The sequence below is a fragment of the Pongo abelii genome, chromosome 11 (assembly GCF_028885655.2).
Source record: "Pongo abelii isolate AG06213 chromosome 11, NHGRI_mPonAbe1-v2.0_pri, whole genome shotgun sequence".
Classification (NCBI taxonomy): domain Eukaryota; kingdom Metazoa; phylum Chordata; class Mammalia; order Primates; family Hominidae; genus Pongo; species Pongo abelii.
Window position 1 is genome coordinate 127,448,300 of NC_071996.2, and position 20,635 is coordinate 127,468,934.

The 20,635-nt window shown below is 41.1% G+C and overlaps 1 protein-coding gene across 2 annotated transcripts in view; it reads right to left on the reverse strand.

The window, feature by feature from the left end:
* Nucleotides 1-259: 259 nt before the first annotated feature.
* SERPINE2 (serpin family E member 2) overlaps nucleotides 260-20,635 on the reverse strand; it is a 64,136-nt gene continuing 43,760 nt past the window's right edge. For both annotated transcript variants that reach the window (XM_002812926.6, XM_063713068.1), the window contains 6 exons: nucleotides 16,887-17,084; nucleotides 9,828-10,026; nucleotides 7,730-7,830; nucleotides 5,398-5,484; nucleotides 2,648-2,731; nucleotides 260-1,006 (listed from right to left, as the gene is read on the reverse strand). In XM_002812926.6, coding sequence (XP_002812972.3) covers nucleotides 969-1,006; nucleotides 2,648-2,731; nucleotides 5,398-5,484; nucleotides 7,730-7,830; nucleotides 9,828-10,026; nucleotides 16,887-17,084 — 707 coding nt within the window. In that variant the 3' untranslated portion in view covers nucleotides 260-968. The remainder of the gene's footprint in view (nucleotides 1,007-2,647; nucleotides 2,732-5,397; nucleotides 5,485-7,729; nucleotides 7,831-9,827; nucleotides 10,027-16,886; nucleotides 17,085-20,635) is intronic.

Here is a 20,635-nt window from a genome sequence, read left to right on the forward strand (position 1 = left end):
TTAGCCATTGCTGCAGTGAATGTAGCTAAGAGTAGAACTAGGATTACTATAATAGTTACTCTGTTGAAGTGATCTATAAAATGAGACGTGTTGAAGCGGGGAAGCGTTTAATTGTCAGGTCTAGAGGAAAAGGATAGGAAAAGTCTCTGAGCTTTGAATTTCCTGATGTTTACATAGTACAAAGTTTATTAGAAGAGGCTGACGAATGTTTAAAAGGCTCAGTTTCTTCTATTGTATTTTCAAATAGCAGAGAAATAGCTTTATTTTTACTACTCATAACAGTTTATTTTTACTTTGTACAAAATACAAAAATGCAAATCCAAGGAGTACAGACCAGTAGTGACAGGCACACTGCACAACAGCAACCTTGTCTAGCAAGACAGGAGTTTTTTAAATTTTATTTTAGTGAATACATGCATTATATAAAACAACAACAACAACAACAAAAACACGAAGAGGCTAGAGATTTCACCGTTTCTACCCCCAAAATAACACTTGCTATCAAGACTTTGGAGGGGGATGGGGGAAAAGAATTTAAAAGGCAAATAATTTTTTTTTCATAAAAAGTAAAAGCTACCATAAAACATTTTTTTTGTCACACTGATTAAATTTCTTCTGAAAAGCCGCACATATAGACAAAACAAAACAAAAATTCCTGAACTGGACAAACAGCAAATACTCAAGAGGGTTGTTAACCTAGGTCATAGTTCAGTAGTTTAAAGAATCTTTTAGACATTTGGAAGCCTTTCTATTCATTCCTCAGTACAGTGTTCCAGCCATCCTGCTTGTTTTTTTCCCTCCAATACCTCCCAGAACAGAAATGCTTGCATCGAGTCTGTTCCTAAGAACTAGTTTTGAAAAAGAAGCGATGTACAAAAATATTTAACAGAACTATGAAAGATGCAGGAAAGGAGTCTTTCTTCATAGCAAAGTAGTCGTTGCTTTGCATGGTTTCTTTTGTATACTCTTCAGGGTTTGTTTATCTGCCCCATGAATAACACAGCACCTACAGAATTAAAAGAAAACAATGCATGACTGTAAATTAATAATCCTTAAAATAAGATGGAAGGTATTCTATTTAAGGGAAGGGAAACAATCATGTTTGACCTCTTGCTCAGTAGTGTTGTCCAGTAGAACTTTCTGCAGTGGTAGAGATGGTCTATATCTTTGTTGTCCAGCATGGTAGCCACTAGTCACATGTGGCCAGAGAGTGCTTAAAATGTGGCTAGTGTGACTAAGAAATTGAATTTTAATTTTATTTTTTATTTCTTGAGACAGAGTCTTGCTCTGTCGCCCAGGCTGGAGTACAATGGCGCGATCTCAGATCACTGCAATTTCTGCCTACCAGGTTCCAGCAATTCTCCTGCCTCAGCCTTCCAAGTAACTGGGATTACAGGTGCCCACCACCATGGCCAGCCAATTTTTTGTATTTCTAACAAAGATGGGGTTTTGCCATGTTGGCCAGGCTGGTCTTGAACTCCTGACCTCAGGTGATCCACACACCTTGGCCTCCCAAAGTGCTGGGATTACAGGCATCAGCCCCTGTACCCGGCCAGAAACTGAATTTTTGAAGTTAATGTTAAATAGCCACATGTGGCCAGAAGCTCCCTTATTGGCTGGCTCAGTTCTGGAGCACGCCAATTAGAGCATCACAGATGCAATGAGATAAGAGGATAAGGAACTATCTTATATTACTGATTAAATAAAATAGTAAAAGCCAAAATATATTAGTGCCTACTCTTGTACCAACAAGAAGCCAACCTCTCTACAAAGATGAACTTATACTTCATAATTGTAATAAGCAGTCAGCACTACTGTTGTCCTCGTTTTAAAGATGAGGCTTAAGACCAGAGCCAAGTTTGAACCATGACTCACAGAGCAAAAATCTACTGCATTAACAATTCCCGAGGTATAACAATAGAGTGGGCTTACAAAGTGGTATGGTTTGGCTCTGTGTCTCCACTCAAATCTTGCCTTGAATTGTTAATAATCCCCATATATCAAGGGCAGGACCAGGTGGAGAAAACTGAATCATAGGAGCAGTTTCCCCCATACTGTTCTTGTGATAGTGAGTGAGTTCTCACGAGATCTGATGGTTTTATAAGGGGTTTCCCACTTCCCTCAGCTCTCATTCTCTCCCCTGCTGCCCTGTGAAGCTATGCCTTCCACCATAATTGTAAGTTTCCTGAGGCTTCCCTAGCCATGTGGAACTGCGAGTCAATTAAACCTCTTTTTCCTTGTAAATTACCCACTCTAGGGTATTTCTTTATAGCAGCGTGAGAACAGACTAATACACAAAAGTTGAAGTTATATAGCTTCTAGCAAAATTGAACTACCACATTTATATAAATATGGAAAAGTCAATAGATGTCAAAAGTGTTCCAAAGGGATGCTGAGCCTGTCTGTTAAAAACAACAATCTGCAAAACCTAAAATCCTGTCAGTGTGTAAAAGATTCCATCACATCTGTAAACACAGCCTTTATTTTCTTATCTCTTTAACATGGGTGGTTATATTATTCAAAGTGTCTGCAACTATTGACATTAGGGAAATGGATTATGGGCACCACTGTTGGATGTAATCAAGAGTGCAATATACCTTTTGAAATTCTAACAAAGAGGGAATGATGGAAGAGGAGAGTCACTTACCTGTAGGATTATGTCGGATGAAAAACAGAAAAGGTCTGTCTACTATAAACCAGGGAGGCGATGATCTTGCAATGAGAATTGCAGCTATGGGAAGAAAAGGAAAACGTGTTGTGCACATTACATAAGGCCACGTAAGCATAAGGCCAGCAAGTTAGCTAGCTTCATGGACCCTCAGAGGCTGGTGTCTGAAGACACACTTCATGCTTGTTCCATAGGCTGGCCATGTTACAACAGGCTCAATGGTCACCATTTACTAAGCCTACCTTGGGCCAGGCCCTTTACATTACTCTCTCATCTCCTCTACACAAGCACCATCTCTGATAAACGTACTTCCTCCTCATAGAGTTTTGATGAGAATTAAATAGGACATATTACAGCTCTTAGAACAGTGTTGGCCACTAAACACATCTAATGTATATTTATTGTTATTAGCTATTTTTTATTCACACCATCTGCTTTGCTGATAAAGCCCCTGGTCCTTTTTTTTTTGGGATGGAGTCTCACTCTGTCACCCAGGCTGGAGTGCAGTGGCGTGATCTCGGCTCACTGCAACCTCTGCCTCCCAGGTTCAAGCGATTCTCCTGCTTCAGCCTCCTGAGTAGCTGGGATTACAGGCATGCGCCACCACGCCCGGCTAATTTTTGTATTTTTAGTAGAGACAGGGTTTCGCTATGTTGGTCATGCTGGTTTCGAACTCCTGACCTCAAGTGATCCACACGCCTCAGCCTCCCAAAGTGCTGGGATTACAGGCGTGAGCCACCACGCCCGACCCCTGGTCATGTTTAGCTTCTCTAAATCTTTTCCGTATATAAAGACCCAGCCCAATTTAGCTTTTGTATCTGTGCCTTCTCCTTTGGCACACTATTTAGGTTTCCTTTGCACTGGAATGTAGACCACTCATCCGGGACCTACTACCTTATACTGCTGTTCAACTCACCAGGTGTAGGCATCTGACTTGGAAAGCAAACTTCTTTAGGCTCATAGGTCTTGGCCATTCCTCGTCTGCCAGGCTTGCTTCCATTTAATAAGCCTGAACCAGGGCCTCAAGGGAGGGTAGGTGTGTGGCATTACTACCACATGCCTGTTGCAATAGCTCAGTCCTCTTGCTCAAACCCCATGAAGTACTGAACACTTGGGCTTGATGTTATAAAGGAAACACCTGCAGTTATGCTGGGGCAAGCCCTTTTACCCTGGGTTGTTAAAAACAAATATTAAATAGCAGGTGTTATGGACTGAACTATGTCTCCTCCCAAATTCATATGCTGAAGCCCCAAACCCCTAATGTGACTGTATTTGGAGATAATGCCTTTGAGGAGGTAATGAAGGTTAAGTAGGGTTCTATTCTAATAGGACCGTTGCCCTTATTTGAAGTGGGAGAGACACCAGGGATGTGTCACATGGAGAAAAGACCATGTGAGGACACAGGGAGGGGGCGACCTCCAGAGATCCAGAGATCTCAGGAGAAACAAACCTGCCAACACCAACACCTTGATCTTGAACTCCCAGTCTCCAGAAGTGTGAGTTCTGTTGTTTAAACCACCCAGTCAATGGTATTTTGTCATGGCAGCCCAGGCAGACTAAGACAGGAGGACCTGGGCAGTTACATGGGGCCTTGCACTGGGTTTAATACTCTGCTGTTGCTATCTTGAAATTCTTAATACATTTTGAAAAAGGGGCTCCATATTTTCATTTTGCACAGGACCCCACAAACTGTGTAGCTGGTCCTGATAGTTACACTCGGCAAAATTGGTCAATAACTTTTAGATGTTACCTAAAATTACCTAGAAAAGACAAAAAGCATCTTAAAATTTCCAACCCTCTTATTTCAGGGTCTTTGTTTTAAATGCTACTTTAAAGGAATTTTAAAAATGTTTATTCGAGAAAGGCAATAACACATCTATTGTGAGTATAACTGGTATGTTTCAATGACCAGAGATATTTGACCCAGCTGCAAGTGTAGCTAAGATTTTCACTTTATGGGCTCACAGAGTTGGCCAAATCTATTCATCTATTTTCCTATGGATGATGAGGGGTGAAAAAACTGACTTAGTATTGTTCTGTTTTCTCCTTCATTATATAAACCACTGAGGAGGAAGCAGATGTGGATGTTCTAATGATCAAGGAAGGCTGTACAGCAATCCTGCCGCAATTCAACAGATGCTGGCGGATTCTTCGGTTTATCCTGGATAGACCTGATTGCCTATTTTCCTTTAAGTACTTGTTGTTTATTTTATGTTTAAATCTGAAGATTGGTCTTTTTTGCCAGTAAGAAGCCAGAACATGTTTTATCCTCCTGAGAGCAGGGGTCAGCAAACTCTTTTCCTCAAGGCAAGTCTACCAGGAAAAATCCTGTTTTTATAAATAAAGTTTTATTGGAACACAGCCACATCTGTTTACTTGTATTGTCGATGGCTGTTTTCATGCTACAATGGCAGAGCTAAGAAGCTGTGATGGAGATGGTATGACACACAAATCTGAAATACATACTACCTGGCTCTTTATAGAAGTTTGCTGACTCCTGTCCTAGAGGAATTTCTCTCACTGAAATGCTTTTCTTTAATGAAACATTCTGAGCTTTGTGGTTACAGGTCTTCAATCTGTCTGTACTCACTGCTGTCTCCTGAGGGTTAACCCACACACAGTACCTGGCTGGAAAGAGGGTGCATTACATATTTGCTTAACCAATGAGTATACAGGAATGTGTTTGCTCCTCTGCTAGAGGAAGCCCTGCCGCATGACCCAGTGCTTACTTGTTGCTGCTGAAGCTTTGGTTCCATCTTCACTGACTTCAATTTTTGCTTTTTGCAAGATATGAGAAACATGGAGGTTTTCTGACCCTGTTTCCAGAAAATAAAACAGTATCAGCATTTGTTTGATAGGCAGGCCATTGGTTGGTTGGAGAAGTAACCTCAAAGCTCAAAGCCATGGCAAATTCCAATTTTTAAAGTGTCAGAAGACATGACCTCTGACAGTCCTAGTGTTGAAGGCTGCAGACAGCTGTTACTTGTAAATTTCAGTCCCTGCTAAGTGAACTGTGATACTTCTGGAGAGGGGCCCAGGCCCTCAAATGATTTAGTGCCTCTGTCAATTCAATTCTGATCACTAGAATTGTATTTTAAAAATGAAAAGAGCAGAGCTTTAAAAAGGAAGCCTGGTTTTCTGAAAGCAGCAAGGCAACAAGATTATTTTTCAGTTACAGAACGCAGATGCAGAAGGGATTTCAGACAGCATTTACAGATGGGGAAACTGAGGCCTAGAATGTTAAGTAATCTTCCGTGCAATCATATGGCTCGTTAGTGGCAGAGTAAGTCCTGGCTCTTCACAACAGCCACTCATCTCATGGGCATGCTAGTGAGAGAAGAGTGTCGAACAAGAGAAGAGTTTAGATTTTCCTGGAAGGGCCGATGCGTAAATGCAGTTGTGCCTCAGGGACATTCTGGTGAACTCACTTCTCAGCAAATTCTGACCATTCCAGCAACACCCACCAGGTGTAGCTTTCACAGAGAATGAAAAACTGAAGTTGACATTAGTCTGGATGGGACATAGGTCTGGATGCAAAGGGAAAATGTGCTTTTTGTGTCATCTGCTTTTGAACTATCTGCACCAATGCCCAGCTCTCATATGACCAAATTGTGACTGAGATGCACATTTATAGGGCCCAAGTCCCATGCAATGTTAAAGAGGACTTTCCAGGAGAATTTGGGGCACCTGGTTCTTCCTGTGAACACCCATTTAGTATTTCAGCTACCATGAATAATCTTGAAGGGGAAAGTGCAGATGGAAATGGTGCTTCTCAGTCTTTGCTGGGCTGAGGGACTGTGTTAAAATGGATTCTGGTTCAGCGGGTCTGGGTTACACCCAAGATTGTGCATTTCAAACAAGCTCCCAGGTGATGCTAATGCTGCTGGGCTGGAGGCCTGAGTTTGAGTCATGAAGGATTAACGGCTATCAGAATATCCACGGAGCTGCAGGTTCACCAGGGGAGTCATGTTTGTCTCCAGAACAGGTACTAGATGTTTACTAGCATGCAACTGAAGCTGGTAATGAGCTAATTTCTTACCACTCAAGGTTATTTGCAAACTGGAGTGCAAATAATGTTCAAGCCATGGCTTTTCCTTGGAAAGACTGCTATGTTCTAAATTTAGGACTGACCATTCAAACATAACTCTATAAAAAGGTACATATACTGCTGGCAAATGAAAAGCATGCCTTAATTGCTTTGGCAAAGGAAAGTTTTAATCAGATTCATTTGAATTTATATTGTTTCAGATTAATGAGCATGAAATGCCAAAATACATATCTGGGTATAGTGAATGCCTGCAGTCTTGATTTTTTCTCAAGCAAAAGGAAAAAGTTGGCATTTGAAAACAGAGGGACAATACCTAAGTCAGAGCCAATGTTCATAAAAGCAATACATGAAATACTCCTTAGGTAGGCACTGGGGCTCCGCATGAAATGTACGTGCAAAATGTGGGGACACTGATTTAAATGAAGGTCAAGAGCAATGACTAGATAAAGAAAATGAGGTATATACACACCATGGAATACTACTCAGTCATAAAAAGAATGAAATAATATTTTTTGCAGCAATTTGAATGGAGCTGGAGGCCATTATTCTAAATGAAGTAACTCAAGAATGGAAAACCAAATACTGTATGTTCTCACTTATAAGCGGGAGATAAGCTACGGGTATGCAAAGGCATACAGAGTGGTATAATGGACTATGGAGACTTAGAAGGAGGAGGGCGAGTTGGTGAGGAGCTAAAAATCTATTAATACATATTGGGCACAATGTATACTACTCAGGGGAAGGGTGTACTAAAATCTCAGACTTCATCGCTATGTAAACTGATCCATGTAATCAAAAACCCTTTGTATCCCAAAAACTATTGAAATAAAAAGATAAAAGAAAAATAAATAAATAAATGAAGGTCAATAGCATCATTTGGCAATATATCAAATGAAACCTTACACAGTTTTAGGGCAACACATTCCTAATTCTGATCCTTTTTCTCTGAACAAATCAGTTTCAGTTTATAACACTTTCTTCAAGTATACAAATACATTTTAAATTGAACATACTTGTTATTTTTGCAAAATTTGCCTTTGATGAATCAAACATGTCGGTAATGCCAAGAACTTTCAGCGGCTCCTTCAAATCTGTTTGTGCTACAGCTGTGAACCTAGCATGAAAGCAGAAATGGAGAAAAAAAATCACGAGACTATAAATGCTACATGATAGAGTCGGTGCATGTTTACAAACTGATTCTTTTAAAGTTAATATTTGAATACCGATCTGAATTGCATCTTAAATTTGAATTCCAAATTTAAATACCAGATAAGTAAAGGACAAGTCATCTCTCAAACACTTAGCTGGCAAAATGAGTCATACATACTAACGGCAAGAATAGGCGCTCCCACCCTCAGGTGTAATGGGCCCTCTGTTCCAATACTTAGGAAGATCTACAAACATACTTTCTTTTATACTGACGTGGAGGTTGAGTGTTAACAAGTTCCTAGTACTCTGGAATATCTATAATTCTTCCCCATATCCAACTAAAGTTCTCCATATCCATCTTGGCTGCTCTAAGACCTGCCATCCTTACTGAGATTGGAGATGGTCAAAAGAGAGGAGAAACATTCCTGATAGTTCATTTTGGGATTCTTTTTTTTGAGACAGAGTCTTGCTCTGTGGCCCAGGCCAGAGGACAATGGTGCGATCTTGGCTCACTGCAACCTCTGCCTCCTGGGTTCAAGCAATTCTCCCGCCTCAGCCTCCCAAGTAGCTGGGATTACAGGCACCCACCACCATGACTGGCTAATTTTTTGTATTTTTAGTAGAGACGGGGTTTTTCCACGTTGGCCAGGCTAGTCTTGAACTCCTGACCTCGTGATCCTCCTGCCTCGGCCTCCCAAAGTGTTGGGATTACAGGTGTCAGCCACCATGCCCAGCCCCCTTTGAGATTCTGAAAGTACTTTACTATTAAAACAGGAGCAAAGATTAGGCATAGGTGACATGGTATTATATTTGGGTATAATATAGGTTTCCTGAATATTTGTGACCTACCTGGCCTTGGGGATATATGGGGATATATATATATATGTGTGTATATATATATATGTGTGTATATATATGTGTGTGTGTATATGTGTGTGTGTGTGTGTGTGTGTGTGTGTGTGTGTGTGTAAACGTCAGTTACTATCATCAGAGGATGCTTTATCAGATTTGATCTCATCCTGTGGAAGAGCACCAAGGAGAGGTGGGCAGATTCTCACCACAGATGGGCTATAATGGTAAAGAACCTGTTCTTCACCCATTGAGGCCTACGATGCCACCATCTTATTTATTTATTTATATCAAGCATTGCCTACTTGAAGGCTTATTTTACCAAAAAAAAAAAAAATCTCGAGAGGATTAGTAATACATATTGTGAATGTCTTACACTGATTATTTAACTCAGTGACCAAAGAATCAAAAGCTATTAGAACTCTCCACTACCACCAAGACCTGGGTTGTTAAAAGCTCTGGATGGTGGGAAGGCAGTAATGTTGAAAAGTTCATAGAAAGGGAACAACATTCATTGCTTCTTCACAGTTCTAGACAAAGCATTCTCTGACCTGTTAGAACATGAAGATTCATAAAGGATTTGGGGTTACTTTTCCCATGGCTTCAAGTCATAACAGCTCAAATTCCATCTTTGTCTTACTCTTAGGGTATAATAGAAAAACTGGCTGCCCTGGTCTTCATGAACTTCTAGTTAAATAAGTAAATAAATAACTAAAATGAAGCTCCTTATGAAAGCACATGGAGTTCTATTAAACTTCACTGTACTTTCACCCATACTATGATAACACACGTGTGTTTTCAGTCTTTTAAATACAATGAGATATGTCAAAAAGCCCCTGCAGTACCATGAACAGCTTATGCTCATGTGGAGGTTTAGAGACCAAGGTTGCCCTCTCTCCTTTCTTATGATCCATATCTTACCATACAGGAAGCACAGGCATTGAATAAAAGCATTTAGAAAAGCACGGCCTCGTAATCCCACCATGAAATTTCTGCAGAACAGAACAGGCTTCATGATGTGCCATATTTTCGCCTCATGTTGTCTGGTGTCCAACATAACACCTGATGATTGAACAATGCCACTGTTTTCTTTGAGGGGAAGGGGCCACTTACTTGGGCAGGATCACCTGCACCCTCTTGGGCACCATGATGCTCATCCAGCTGTCTATGGTCTTGGTGCTGATGTGTGGGATGATGGCAGACAGTGGAGTGGAGCTCTCAGTCGGCAGTGCAATCAGCATGCTGATGCTTTCCCCGTGGTAGGGCAGTTCAATGAAGTTGTACCATAAATCATTGGGGGCACTTGTCGACCCTAAAGAAATCAGAAGTAGGTTCAGTGTATCCTTGTTGACTTCTAGAAGCGGGATGAGTGCTTGCTGGTCACCGGGATAGCTTCAGAGAGCAACTCAGTTGGAGAACTTCCCTTTTCCACAAATAGCTTCCTTAGAAGGACAAAGATAAGGACAATTATTTCTTCCTTCCCCATTGAAGAATTCTCCTTTCTTCAGTCTAGACAGAATGCCTTGGGAATCACTGAAATCACTTTAATTCTGTTAAGGAGAATTTAACTAAATCATAAAGTGCTTAAAATTCAGTGCTTTGCAAGAAGTTCACCCTCACATGAATAAAAGAATACATTCAAGCTGCCTTAGAATCATTCCTTTTTTTTTTAAAATAAACTGTATTGTGTATATTAAGGTACACAATATGACGCTATGGGATATATATAGATAGTAAAATAGTTACTATGAAAAAGCAAATTAACATATCCATTATCTCACATAATTACCCATTTTGCTGTTTTTGGGACAAGAACAGCTAAAATTTACTCATTGAGCAGGAATCCCAACATGGTGCAATTTTATTACCTATAGTCCTCATTTTGAATAAGCCTACATGTGCATGTGAAGAGAGAGAGGGATACAGAGCATCCACAGGGCTCACTCTGTGCCAGGCCCATATCAACCCTTCAACAGGCTGAGGATCTATAGCACCTCGCGGGGTAGACATAAGAAACGCTATTTTGCAATTGAGGAAGCCACCTTTAGAGAAATGAAGTAACCTCCAAAGGATGCACGGCTAAGAAGTGAGGAGCCAGGAGAGTCTAATGCCAAGGATTGTCTTCCTCCTACTTCGCCACCCTGCCCTATTCACTCTTCACCCATTCCAGTAATCACCATTGGAGTTTTAGATATTTTATGGTACTTCTACTTACTAATGAAAACCCAAGAATAATTTAAGCCAGCATTTCTCAAATGTTATTTGGAGAACAGTCTACCTGCAAGACGCCCTATAGACAAAACAGATTCCACATCTTAGGGAGTTCAGCAAACAAGAAGAGAGAAAGCAAGTTTCTTGCACGATTTTCACTGATCTTTTCTTTGGAGATGACATGTGCCAATCATTGCCTTTGAGACAGGGAACTTCAATATGCCAGTTCTCCATAGAACAGGGTTGGGAGGGATGGACAGAGGGAGAGATGAAGAGAAAGACACCAAGAGAGGGAAAGAGAGTGTACTTGATGAACACTGAAATACCATAAAAAAACTGAGGTTATTAGAATATATGGCACTACAGGATGACACTACAATTTTTCCCTAAGGAAGAAACAACACAGACAACTGGCAGAGGGACTGGGGCTCTCCTGGTCCTAGCACACTGCATTTCCTGCAGGGCTGTTCAGTAACCCAGGTGCAGCCTGCCTCAGCTCCCATGTGCGCTGAACTCTCACCTGAGCCTGGCTTCTGTCTTGCGGCAACCTAAGAATGAAAGAGAGGATTCTTCGTCTTTACTCTTAGCCTGCATAACAAAATGGTCTCAGCAGAAACGGAAAAATCAATGGGAAAGTGAGAAAAAAATCACTTCCTAATGAGCTCTTTAATCCTTGAAGAAAACATGAAGTCTCTATTCTGGTGGAGCTAATTTTCAGAAACTGTGAAATTTGGGAAGTGGTTAATAAGTGATTGCTCCAGGGCATGAAATAAGGACCTGGAGGTGTTAACTGCTTCTAGAAATGTTTACTATTCTGTTAAGAAGGATTGAAGTAATGAATAATGAAAAGTTATGAGCTGGAATGTGTTCGAGGGAGGAGAGAGATCATCTAGCTTCACCAGTTAATCCATCCTTGGCTGGACCCATCATTAACTGATCAGTAATATTAATAACCATGAACCATTCTGCATCCAGTCACCTCTGCTTGATGACTCATTTCCCCCCACTCCTTCTGCTTCTGACCACAGAAGCTGATGACCAATGGTAGCCAGGGTGCATCAGACATACGCATGCTTACCCTTATTTGGTGCCTTGAGGAGCTGGGAGATAAAATAACACCTTTTCTGTCTTTCCACCTGGTCACTCAAGTACTGCATCCTTTTACAGAGGACACGTGCCAAGGCCACGAGATCTGGGGTTATAAGACCTGTATTCAAATCCTGCACCTGTAGCACACTAGCTCTGAGACTTTGGCAACTTCCTTGACTCCAAGTCTTAGTTTCTTTATCTGTAAAAACCTATAATAATAGCACCTACTTTACAGAGCTACGAAAATTCAATGAGACAACACATACAAAGTGCTCAGCATAAGCTGGCCCATAGCAAAAACTGCCGACTTTTGATGTAAGAAGCTTTGTAAAATACCTCACTTCTTGCAATGTGAGGTCCCTGCTCACAGTCTAAACACAAAATTGGCCCACCCAGGTAAACTACATGGAATATTACATAGCTGATAAAAGCACAACTCCCAAGCAGAATGAATCAAGTAAGGAAGGGAACTTGGGAGCCTTGTGTCAGAGCATGGAGCCTCTCATCGTCCCAGAGCTTTTCCCTTTAGAATCCCCTACCCGATGCTCTCTATTCTTTAACCTCTGGAAGGCAGACTGAGTATGCTTTAACAAGAGTCATTTCTGCAGTGTACAAAAACATAAGTATAATAGGTTGATTCATTCTGAAAAGGAGCGGAGATGAAAAAGAGAAAATAAGGATTTTCTCTTAGATGAATGGTGGTCAACAAAACTTCTAATGGGAGATAATAAGTGAAGAATCAAGCATTAAAAATGTGGAGGAGATTTAGAACTTTCTCTAAGTGGTGTTTTGGGTGACCCAGTTTTTCCAGAAAGCCCCTGAAGTAATCTGATTTCCACTTTTAAGTGCTACTAGGAAAGACGTAACTAGGCTCACTAAAATGTTAAGAACTCAGCCTGTAAAAGCAAAGAGGGTATCTTAAATATTTAATATCAGGAAACTTTTATAGATGAAAGTCCCTCTAATTACCTTCTACTACAAGTAAATATGGATTTCCTGAGAACTTAAGAAACTTTTTAGACTGTACTTTAGTAGAAATTGAAATGGATATTTTGGAAAAACAACAGCAAAATGCTCCGTCATGTGCAGTACTCTACCTTCTAGGCTGGAGTCCAAAGGGAGTTCAGGGACAGTAGCTGGGGAAGGAGGGGTGGCGTAAGTAACTGGGTGAGTATTGGTGCCATTTGCTGCTAAGGAACTATGGGTTGAGAACTAAATGGGCAAGGGCAATACATATATTTATTTATTGAGACAGGGTCTTGCTCTGTTCCCCAGGCTGGAAAGCAGTGATGTGATCAGGGCTCACTGCATCTCAACATCCTGGGCTCAAGTGATCCCCCCACCTCAGACTCCCGAACAGCTGGAACCACGGGTGAGCACCACCATGCCCAGCTAGTTTTTAAACATTTTTTTGTAGAGACAGGGTCTCGCTATGTTGCCGAGGCTCATCTTGAACTCCCAGGCTCAAGCAATCCTCCTGCCTCAGCTTCCCAAAGTGCTGGAATTAGAGGTGTGTGCCATGGTGTCTTGGCATAAATGAGTTTCATCTATGCAACTAGAATTTAGTAGGCAACCAAGTTAAGACGTAATGTGAACAGACAGGTGTGAGTTAGAAACTCAGGAGAAAAGAAGATGGAAATATAAATTTGTTATTCTTTGTGTTTTTTTTCCAAAACAAAGTCTCAAATGTCTAAATTCATAACCATAAAACATTTGTAACAACTAAGACTTGGACATTCCTATTCCATTTCTATTCCTATTCCAGGAAATTACCTTTAGAAATTTACTGATGCAAGTATTGAAAAATTTATGTACAAGAATACTCACTGCAGTGTTTTTATAGGAAAAAAGCAGATGGCCTTCCATAGGATATCATGACACACTTGTATTATGGAATATTACATGGCTGATAAAAGAATCAAGTAAATCCTTATGAATTGGCACAAAAAGTTGTCCACTGTCTAATGAAATCAGATTATAGAATAGAAATTACAGTACAATCCTATGTATGTAAAAAGTTTCATAAACATATTTTACATATCCCTAGAAAGGTTCTCAAATGATATACTTGATACTTAATAGGGATTTTTATCCTAGGAAATAGGATTTTAGGGGAACTTTTACTTTCTGCCATATACATTGTACATGGAGCTATATTGAGGATTTTGCAATGAGCATGAAATATAAATCTACTAAAAATGATTTTAAGGCTTCTTTTTTTTCTTAATAGAAAAGTTTCTATGCTTGAAGTACTTCTACTTTATGGGGCATACATCAGAAAGGTTTTCTTCTTCTCTTCTAGTTTTCACTCTCCTTTTGTTATCAAGCAAATATTCTCAGAGCTCTTAATGATATCTTGGAGAAAACAGTCAAGAAGGCAGATAAACTGAATGACAATGTTTTGGCAAAGTGACCCAGAATAGTGAGGCGTGGCTGAGGCCCAGGAAGCATCCGACAGGTGGCACCCTGGGCCCTGTGAGTTTGGACACAGCAGCTTGAGCCGGGCCACTCCTGCAGGTCAGAGCGAGGAAACAGGCAGAAAATGACGGACGGTCTGTGGAAATGGAAACAAACAGCCACTTGGGGCCACCACAAATGGCGGTACTTTCTTCACAGCCCTATCAAGACAATCCTTCCCTGTCTTATCATGATAAGCTGGGTTTTGGCCAAGGCAAGAAAACAGGGAACTTATGACACTCTCATGCCCTGCTGCATGGCCCAGAACAGAGTCGTGTCCAGTTCCAGGTTCCTCAGTGAAACCTGATGACAGGCATGGAAAGGAGTGTGAGAAGGGTGAGCTAAGCTGTTCGCCGTGTTTGACAGTGAGAGAATGAGAACAGGAGTGAGCAGCAGACTTTCTTTTTCTGGTCCGAATTAGGTACAGATCAGTCAGGGTGGAGAGTAAACAGGTAAGACATCAAATTGGGCCATTTAAGCAGAATTTGATGAAGGACCACTTGTAAAGCATAGACAGGATACAGAGAAACATGATGGACAGTACCCTGGACAAGAAACGGTGGGCACCATGGCTAGCCTTGGGCTGGGAGGGAGGAAGAGAGGGGTGGTGACCCAGAGAGAAAGAGCTCTTGGGCACATCCCCTGGCAGAAGCTGAAACCTTTCGTAGAGGAATGCAGCTGGTCCATGACTCTGTAAGGGGAGGCTTGGGAAGTTAGTACCCTGACCTCTTTCTCCTCTGTCCTTCCTATCGCCTGCCGACTCCCACCAGCCAACCCAGCAAGAAGAGAGGGCAACGGGGCCCAGAGCGGGGTGGAAGCGGGTAAACAAGAGAGGCATGAATCAGGGGAAGTGGAGGGAAGATACCAACACACTGTGGGGGTTCTGTAGGGTTTAAATCTTTGACAATAAGAATGTATTTGTGCATTATTTTCTATAAAACACACACGTATATTCCTAGGCAAATCAGTTTCCAAATGAAAAGCTACCCTGACATGTAACTCTCTGGGAATAGCCTGTCTACTCAAGAAATGCATGTCATATTTCTGTAAAAACAAACATTTTTAAATCTTCCATAGGAATGTTAATGGAATCCTTGCATTTTAATCTTGAACTATTAACTTGTTTTTTTCTCAGCAAGAGAAGCATACAGTAAATGAGGGCCCCCTCACTTTTCATTTTATTTTTTTATGGACTGTAAAGTGTGTACAAAAGATTGACCTAAAATAAAATCACTTCATTGAAACTAGCACGGCCACCTGCTCATATCCCAGGCAAAGCGATTTTAGAAGTTCATTTGAGCCTGGCACGGTGGCTCATGCCTGTAATCCCAGCAGTTTGAGAGGCCAAGGCAGGTGGATCACTTAGGCCCAGGAGTTCAAGACTAGCCTGGGCAACACGGCAAAACCCCATTTGTACAAAAAGTTAAAAAATTAGCTGGCCATGGTGGTGCATGCCTGTGGTCCCAGCTACATGAGAGGCTGAGGTGGGAGGATAGCTTGAGTCCAAGAGGTCAAGGCTGCGGTCAGCCATGTTTGTGCCACTGTAGTATAGCCTGGGTAACACAGTGAGACTCTATCTCAAAAAACTTTTTTCAAATTCAGAAATAATTTTTCTGAAATCCTACCATTAATATTTGTTACTGAACATCCTCTGAGACCTATCTCTATAGACGTGTGAATATAAAGAAAAGAATTTTACATAAGCGAGATTGACATCTGCTGTTCTGTATCTTGTTTTCTGAAATCAACCATATACTGCATAATCTTTCCACTTATATAAATGTAAGTCTCATGATCACATACGTTCCACTGTATATTTGTATTTGGCTTCTATTTATTTGTCAGTGTGTGCTTATGTTCAGAGTATAAATTCCCTGGAGCGGGACTGCCGGAGCCAGGACCCCGAGGAAGTCCTCGGACCACAGATCCCTGCCACAAACAGTGGCCAAGGGTCCTGCTTCCTCCCCACCAAAGCCACCAAGGGATTTTATCAATCTTTCTAATTTTTGCCAATCTGCTAAGTAAAAAAGAAATCCAATTTTTAATTTGGTAATGTAAGACTGCTAATGAGTTGCTGATTCCTTCATATGTTTAATGCTCACTTATACTCATTTCATGAATTGTCCTTTCATCTTTAAGTTTTCAACCAAAAAGCCCACTACACACGCCATGCATTAATACTTTTTGTACATAACTTATGCATATATTATGCATATTATGCTATGCATAGTAACCTTTGTACATAACACGGATTTACATGAGCTTTATAAAAATCCTGCCTCTCAGCACACTGCTCTGTTCCCCAGTTTTTTAAAAGACGAAAAGTTAGATTTGCTCTGGCATTAAGTTAAAGCACTCAAGGGCCTTTCTGCCGCCAGCACATCCTAGAACAGGCCTCGCCGAGCATGAACTCACCACACCGGAACACTGAGAGCTGGGCCAGCATCGGCACTTGATAGGATTTCCCGTCAGCTGCCACAAAAGTGCGTTTCTTTGTGTTCTCAGGTTGGAACCTTGATTTCCACAGACCCTTGAAATACACTGCGTTGACGAGGACCAGTCTGGTGAGCACACCATCAATAAGATCTGGGGACAGCAGATTGTCAATCATATCTGTGAAGCCAAAGAACAAACATGGGAAAAATAACCTCAGGACTGGTGGCCGGCTTGAGGGCAAATGGCAGCTGTCATCAGGTAGAATGAAAAATCAAAGGATTTTTAAGGAATGTTAAAGAGAATCTTCTAAAACTACCCATTTGTACTTTCTAGGTTCCCCTCCCCCACTAAATATTAAAGTTAAAAAGAAGTTAAAAGAGAAACAGAAAAGACTTTAGAAACCCCTAGCTAGGGGTTACAAAACTTTTCATCAAGAAATTCTTTTATTATCAGTTCCCTGCAAGTCCAGGCTTTAAAGAAATGTTACTCATCCAAATAAGCTATATTTGATCATCAATTATTTCTTCTTCTTTTCTTTTTTTGCCAATAAATGACTGATAGTAAGGGTTTGTGGTCAGTACAAGATAAGCAATTTTGTTTTGTTTTGCTCCACTCGGTTTAATTGAATCCCAGTCAAAAATAAACACTTCAGTCTGTATGTTATTAAGGGTGAATACTTCATTTCTCTTAAGATTTTAGAAACATCAAACATTATTTTGGAATCTCTGGATATCACAAGGCCTCATAACTGCTTAAAGAAGAATGGAAACAAAAAATCAGTGTCTTTGTTTATGGGTCAGGCATCAAGCAAGGTGCTAATATTAGAGACAACAGAAGAGAGGATTTTCAATGTTCCCACCATAAAGGAATGAGAAACGTTTGAGGTAACTGAAATGTTAATTACTCTAATTTGATCATTACACATTGTATACATGTATCAAAGCATTACCACTGTACCCCATATACGTACAATTATTATGAGTCAATGAAAAATAAAATAAAGCCCAGGCACGGTGGCTTATGCCTGTAATCCCAGCACTTTGGGAGGCCGAGGAGGGAGGATCACTTGAGGCTAGGAGTTTGAGACCAGCCTGGGACACATAGCTAGACCCCATCTCTACAAAAAATAAAAATTAAAAACATATTAGCCAGCTGGGTATGGTGGCATGCACCTGTAATCCCAGCTACTTGGGAGGCTGAGGTGGGAGGGTCACCTGAGCCCAGGAGTTCGAGGCTGTGTTGAGCTATGATTGCACCACTGCACTCCAGCCTGGGTGACAGAATGAGACCCTGTCTCTAAAAAAAAAAAGAGATAAAATAAAATAAAATAAATCTTTAAAAAGACAGAAAAAATTAAGGTCTGTCCTAGAACTCCTAATTTTGAAGGAAAATGCTCTTTACAAGACGTTGGGAATGGCCCGTCTTACTTGTATCAGGAGTGAAGGAGTGAACACAACTCTTCTCATTTCAGGATGCTTCCAAAATGCTACCCGTGGCTGAAAGAGCCTTCCAAAATGCTACCTGTGGCTGAAGGTTTGGTCTTCCAGTTAGCTTCCTTTTATTATACAGTTATTATACAGTTAGCTTCACAATTATTGAGGTCTTTGAAGGTTCAGTTGTGTGTGTGTCTGTATGTATGTGTGTTTTTAAATAGGGATCACTAATGCCCAAAGCTATTAAAACTTAGTTCACTGCATTATTAGCTCAAATATATGTGTGTGTGTGTATGTGTATAAATACATAATATAAATACAAGTTATACTACTTTAAATGGTAAGAGTAAAACCAACAGCTTTTGAAGAAGCGAGAATATCTAATTCGGGGTGAGAGCATTAAATCCTTTTAAATGAAACTCAAGAGGATTCTGATGTACAATAAACAAGTGTTTACATAAATCATGATAAATAAACACTGAAGTTTCCCAGTGTGCTAAGACAGTTCCATCACCACTCACTACTTCCACAAGGGGGCACCAACGCCACCTTAAGTCAGGACAAGGAAGGAAAATATCTAAGCCGTAAACAGCCATCACTCAACTCAACACAAAGCTGGCCACAAACAGACTGTCCTGTGGGAGTGAAGTTAGAACTTTATGCCATCCCACTAGCAAGCTCATAATTGACTTCCTAATAGTGAATGTTGTTTCTTGCCTCTACTGGGAACATTACCCAGTTCAATTCCTACATGCCTTTAAGACATAGCTCAATGGTCCCCTGGACTTCTAAATCTTCTCTGATCATCCTCGCCACCTCCTAAGAGATGCCTCTGCTCTCGATTTCTGTAAAGCCCAATGCCTGGCCCCACCATGACACCTGCAGTATTTTATTCTAGCCAATTTTAATGTGTCTGTCTCCCTCAGCTACACTGAGACCTGCATGAGACTCTGCCATTCACTTTTTGCTTACTCCTAGCACTACATTGAGCATACAGGCAGTGCTCAATAAGTGTCTGAAGAAATGTCCTTAGCCCCTTTTTACAGAGACAAATAATGCCTCCAATTGTCCCTGGGAGGACTAAGATATAATAAGGGGACATGAAGAAATAAAAAGAAAATGCATAGTTTAGAGGCAAAGAGGCACATGGAAACCTGCCATCAGTAACTGCCACAGATATGCATCTATCATCCATCCATCCATCCATCCTTGGATACCTACCTACCTACCACGTGCCTAGTACTCTCTTAAATAAGAAACCAAGAAGGAAATCTGGCCTCAAAAACTACGAATTAGAGAGAAGTGGAGGCTGACATAAAATAACTTGGAAAAGTATACAGCTGCAATTTAAATAAATATCTGGAAGTGGAATTACTCAAGGCTATGGAGGGCTAAGAAGAAGGTGACCTGACCTAGCTGGTGAGGTCTGAGATGGATGGTACCTCAGATAATGGCTATAAAAATAGCTCACACTGGTTGAACATTTACTAAGTGCAGGGTCCTTTGCTAAATGCTTTATATGTATTATTCATATCCTCACACCAGCCTTAATGTTGTTAGAATTATTTGAATAGGTATCACTACTACATCTCTCCATTTTACAGATGAGAATGCTGATGCAAAGGAAGGTTAAATAATTTGCCCAAGGTTACACAGGTAGTATGTGGCAGAACCGAGATTCAAACTCAGAATGTGTGCTTTTAATGTTCATGCCTGTCACTCATGGTATGGTACAGAAATGAGTTGGCCTTAACCAGGGAAGAGGGAGAGAAGGCAGCAGGAGTGTATGTGTGCGGTTCTCCAACAGGAGACAGGATGGTGAGTAAGGGGACTAGGAAGAGGCCTGTGTGGCTGGAACATAGAGTACAAGGACGAGTGAGGCTGCAAAGGCCAACAGGCCAGACCCATCCCTGATGTCCTGCAAAAGGCCTGCGTGTTGGGCTCTCCCACTCTCTGTAGGGAAGGAACTATCATTTCCGTGAGACAGACCCAGCAATCTTCCAGACACAGACAGTTGAGCTCCAAGTCGCTTCTGAGCACTACCATGTGGTCATGTACCTTTCAGTGGGGACAGTTTACCCCCACGTAAAGGCAGTTTGGAATTCGGCAGGGATGTTTTTAATTGAGCGGGCAGTGGCCAGAAATGCTATCTGTCCTGCAATCTTCAAAACAGTCCCACCCAATGAAGAATTGTGCTGCTTCTCCCATGGCTTTTAAATACCCCACCGGATCTCTGCATTGATAGGACACCTACTTATAATTATGTGAGCCCAGAACCTCGTTCTTTTTCGTGTG